This window comes from Triticum dicoccoides, chromosome 7A, assembly GCF_002162155.2.
Source record: "Triticum dicoccoides isolate Atlit2015 ecotype Zavitan chromosome 7A, WEW_v2.0, whole genome shotgun sequence".
NCBI classification, from domain to species: Eukaryota; Viridiplantae; Streptophyta; class Magnoliopsida; order Poales; family Poaceae; genus Triticum; species Triticum dicoccoides.
In genome coordinates, this window is record NC_041392.1 from 647797630 (window position 1) to 647802580 (window position 4951).

Consider the following 4951-nt stretch of genomic DNA (forward strand, 5'->3'; position numbering starts at 1 on the left):
GCAATGGGATCCACAGAAATGGCCTCCGAGTAGTCCAAACTGTAGTCGCAAGTATGATTTCAATGATTTGGAGATTGATTAGCGGCTTAATCAATCCGACTCCGGATTGGCAAGTAACTGGGCTAAATTGATCCATATAAGCAGAGGAGCTAAACGCTTTGCTTAACGCGAGTTTACGACGGGTAATCTCGATTACACCGCGGCAATTTGACATGGCGATGACCCTCTGGTCCGTGGACGTCAAGAGCGGCGAGACCGTGTGGTCCGGGCGCGTGCTGGAAAGCCGCCGCGGCGCGGTCACCGGCGTCTCCCTCGTCGGCCCGCCGAGCGACGGGAGCGTCGTCGTGGAAGCCTACGTCAAGAACGCCAGCGGGGACCACGCGTTCACACTCGCGTGGCTGTCCTCCGAGAGGCCCCGCGCGGAGCTGCCATGCCCGGTTCTGGTGATGGACTCCGATTTCTTCTGCTCTCGCGTGATGCGGCGGGGAGGCGGCCCCGCTGGCGATGAGGCTGTCGCCGTTCGGATTGATGGTCACTGTAACGATCATCCGCCGCTGTCGCTGTGGGAGGAGTTGGAGGATGAAGATGACGAGGCCGAGGATGAATACTCGGTTGATTCGGAAGACGACGACGATGACAGCAACAGCGAGGAGGAGGAGAGCGACGGCGAGGACGACGGACAAGCAACCAGCGCCGACGATGACGTGACGCTAAGCATGCTACAGACACTGCACCGTAGGAAGTACGGCCCCGAGGGGCAATTCGTTGGAGGTTCGGCGCCGCGGTTCGCCTGCGCCGGGAGCACAGTCGGCGTCATGCGGGTCGCCGCCGTGGAGAGCCAAGGCGGAGACGACAGCAAGCAGATCTTGGTGCTATACCGCTACACACGCTTCAGGGCATCACCGGACGGCGTGGAACGGCGAGGGTGGCCGACGGAGCACCAGCTCCGGTTCATCGCCACCGGCGACCACGCGGCGAGGTCGCTGGCGTGGGCCGGATCGTCTCTGGCCCTGCTGATATACCCCGGTTTCTTCAGCGAGAAGCTTGAGAAGAGCAAGCAGCTTGAGGAGAGCAGGAAGCTCCGGGAGCTATGGTCTAGCTTGACGTCGCAGGTGAGCGTCCCGCCGGGAGCAAGACGCATTGAGGTGTTCGTGGACGTCGGCAACCTCCAGCGGGCGGAATACACGCCGGAGAGCATGGGGCACATGTACGCCGCGCTGGAGAGCATGGTGGCGGGCGCGTGGCCCGAGCGCTTCATCGGCATGGAGTTGCACTTGCCGGAGCCGGTACGGTGCGGCGCGAAAGGCGAATTAGCCGACGATGACGATAGCGGCAGAAACGCAGAGGAGCGGCCGGCAAAGCGGAGGAGGGTAGACGTCGCTGGGGAGGATTGCCCCGTCTGCTTGCAGCTGCTGGAGGTGGAGGGCGACGACCTCGCCGCGTGGCCCGGGTGCAGCAAGCCGCATGTATTCCATGGCGCGTGCTTGGAGCGCGCCCTCGTGGAGAGCGTCCGGTGCCCGATGTGCAGGCACAAGCTGTACATGGAGCCCAAGCTAGAGTGATAGACCCAACTCCCAAGCATGGGCGTCCCATGGTTGTACTAAGAAGTTTGTGGAGTGTATCATTCCCTTGTAGCTATAGTTAGCTTTCTTTAGATTTGCTCGTGTTTCTTTGGAGGATAGCACTCATTCAACTGATTGATGATGTAAGTTCATCCATCGATGAATTGCTTGAGATGTATTTTGTATGAACATCATTGTAATTGTTACTTTTTAACGGAAAAACTTTATATCTATTCATCAATTGTTAAGATAGTAGAAAGAACACTAGAAGTAAAAATTACATCCAGGTCCGCCGACCACCTAGCTACGACTACAAGCACTGGAGCGAGCCGAAGGCGCACCACCATCATCGCCCCTCCCTTGTCGGAGCCGGGCAAACCTTGTTACATTAGACAGTCGGGAAGTCGTCGTGTTAAGGTCCAACAGGATCAACGCACCAGGATAGCAACCGCTGTCGATGAAGAGAAGTATAGATTAGAAGGATCCAAACGTTAGAGACACGAACGTAGATGAACGAAGATCGGGTCCAAGTGGATCCACCGAAGAAAAACGCCGACCGAATCATGTGAGATCCATCAGAGACACACCGTCACATGCCCTCCGATAATACTAGACACACCGCCGAGATGGGGGCTAAGTGGGGAGAATCTTATTGCATCTTCAGGAAGCAACCATCGTCTCGCCTTCCTGATCAGGACACAAACCCTAACGAAATTCAAGAAAACAAAGGAGCCCTCCCGTGGCTACCGCCGGGATCCACCGCGCCTTCATGCAATGGCTTTAATGGAAGGAAAATGTGTTTGTTCAAATCCTCAATTGTGTGCCTACTGTTTTTCTAATTATTAGTGAAATGGTTATCGTCAAAGTTGCTTTCATCTCCTTCAAGTTGTCTACTTATTTTCCAGTGACTATTGTTGTCAAGATGAATGATTTAATGCGTAAAAAAAGCACCCCCAACACAATTTTCATATATATGGCTCCCAAATCCTAGAGTTACATTTCATTACTTGCGTCGAAATGGAATTGACACAAATTTTAGGTTGGACTTGACCGATTCTTTTGTCGAGCATGGTTGATCTGGTGGTTTTTTAATGGTTATTTTCTAATGAAACCTTGTCAAGATGGCAGGGTGCTTCTACAATTTAATTAAGAAGAAGAGAGTGGCCCAGTTTATAGGGCAGACTATGCTGAAAACCACACAATTGCATGATTGATTAGGGGATAACCATGTAAAAATCCCGACAACTAGCACAAACAACCACAAAACCGAAAACTAGACTCCACCACCAGACGCAAAACCAACGACCGAGGGCCACAAGGACCCGGGGTAGAGGTGAAGAAGCTCTTCAACAATGCCTCCAAACATGTAAATGGCGCTCACGGGTGTCAATGTCACCGACACCAACCCCGTCAAGACAATGTTTTTGCCAAGAGCTCCGCACACCCCCATCCCACCCAACTCCTTGGGAGGGGATCCAGCCACGCCAGCAGCCACCACAACCTAGATCCAGCCAAACACGATCTAGTGTCGGCTGGACTCTTCCGCTAATGACCCAACCAAACATTTCTCCCACTATTAGGGAAACGCTTATAGGTAGAACATCAGTAGTAGCGCGTGAAAATAACCGGCGTTGCTGCTAATTAGCAGTAGCGTTGGGCTTGGACAGCGGTACAAGTGATGCCTTAGTAGTAGCGCTGGAACTACAAGCCACGCTATTGTTAAGTGGGACCCAGCGAGCCCACCAACGCTAGCTGTAGTAGTAGCTCCGTGCAAACTACAGCGCTACTGCTAAGATTTTAGCAGTAGCGCGAGCTGTGACAACACCACTACTACTATTGGGCCCGCCTTAGTAGTAGCGCTGCCCAAAATACAGCGCTACTGCTAGGCATGGCTGGTGCCACCTTTTAACCCATCCCCTCCCCCCTCCCCCTTCCTCCCCCCTTTGCCCTCTCCCCTCCTTTCCCATCTCCCCTCTCTAAGTTACTTCTCCACCATTATTGCCCTTCTTCTCTCTTCCTTCTATCTCTCTTCTCTCCTCATTAATGCCCCCATCCACCATAATTCTCCTCCATAAATGGCATCTCTTCTCTATCTTCCTCATTTATTTGGTTCTCCCTTCTTCCATACATACATACATACATATATATATCCCTTTCCCACTCCTAGATTTGATTGTTCCATGCTATTATATTATCTGTTTTGGATGTTTAATGGGCTTTAATATACCTTTTTATACTCCCTTCATTCCCTTATACAAGGCCACAAACTCATATTACAGGTACCACGATAAAATTTAATGACTCCTTTGCAAGTCAACTTTTCTTTTTGTTAACCGGGATCATTAATACACCACAAGCATGCAACGAATGAGTGAGAAGGAAGTTACTGAGTGTCATTATGACTACATGCATGTAAGTATTAAAAAGTTGCTAGTACGAGAAAACATCATTATTTTTTGCCTCGATTACTGTTGGTGGCCTTGTATTGATGCAAAATGTATTTTTGATAGTGGCCTTGTATAAGGGAATGGAGGGAGTATTATTTTTGGGACTAACCTACTAACCAAAGGCCCAGTGCAAATTGATGTTTTCTTACCTATTTCAGTGTTTCGCAGAAAAGGAATATCAAACGGAATGAAACCTTCGGGAGAGTTATTTTTGGAACAAACGTGATCCAGGAGACTTGGAGTGGACGTCAAGAAAGAAGCGAGGAGGCCACGAGGCAGGAGGGCACGCCCCCCATCCTCATGGGCCCCTCGCAGCTCCACTGACCTACTTCTTCCTCCTATATATACACATATACCCTGAAAACATCCAGGAGCACCATGAAACCCTATGTACCCATGAGATCCCATCTTGGGGCCTTTTTTGGCGCTCCGCCGGAGGGGGAATCGATCACGGAGGGCTTGTACATCAACCCCATAGCCTCTCCGATGATGTGTGAGTAGTTTACCACAGACCTTCGGGTCCATGGTTATTAGCTAGATGGCTTCTTCTCTCTCTTTTAATCTCAATACAAAGTTCTCCTTGATTCTCTTGGAGATCTATTCGATGTAATTCTTTTTGCGGTGTGTTTGTCAAGATCCGATGAATTGTGGGTTTATGATCAAGATTATCTATGAATAATATTTGATTCTTCTATGAATTCTTTTATGTATAATTTATTATCTTTGCAAGTCTCTTTGAATTATCAGTTTCGTTTGGCCTACTAGATTGATCTTTCTTGCAATGGGAGAAGTGCTTAGCTTTGGGTTCAATCTTGCGGTGCCCTTTCCCAGTGACAGCAGGGGTAGCAAGGCACGTATTGTATTGTTGCCATCAAGGATAAAAAGATGGGGTTTATATCATATTGCTTGAGTTTATCCCTGTACATCATGTCATCTTGCCTA

At 50.1% G+C, this 4951-nt stretch overlaps 1 protein-coding gene across 1 annotated transcript; it reads left to right on the forward strand.

The window, feature by feature from the left end:
* The first annotated feature begins 212 nt into the window (after positions 1–212).
* Positions 213–1562, forward strand: LOC119333790. Its single transcript, XM_037606555.1, has 2 exons — positions 213–611; positions 726–1562. The coding sequence occupies exons 1-2, from the start codon at positions 213–215 to the stop codon at positions 1560–1562; spliced, it is 1236 nt and encodes a 411-aa protein (XP_037462452.1).
* The last annotated feature ends 3389 nt before the right edge of the window (positions 1563–4951 follow it).

Bases quoted from the DNA above. Each gene is read 5' to 3' on its own strand.
- LOC119333790 (XM_037606555.1), top strand. From the start codon at position 213: ATGGCGATGACCCTCTGGTCCGTGGACGTCAAGAGCGGCGAGACCGTG. The intron at 612-725 runs GTTGATTCGGAA...AGCATGCTACAG, and splicing joins AGGCCGAGGATGAATACTCG to ACACTGCACCGTAGGAAGTA.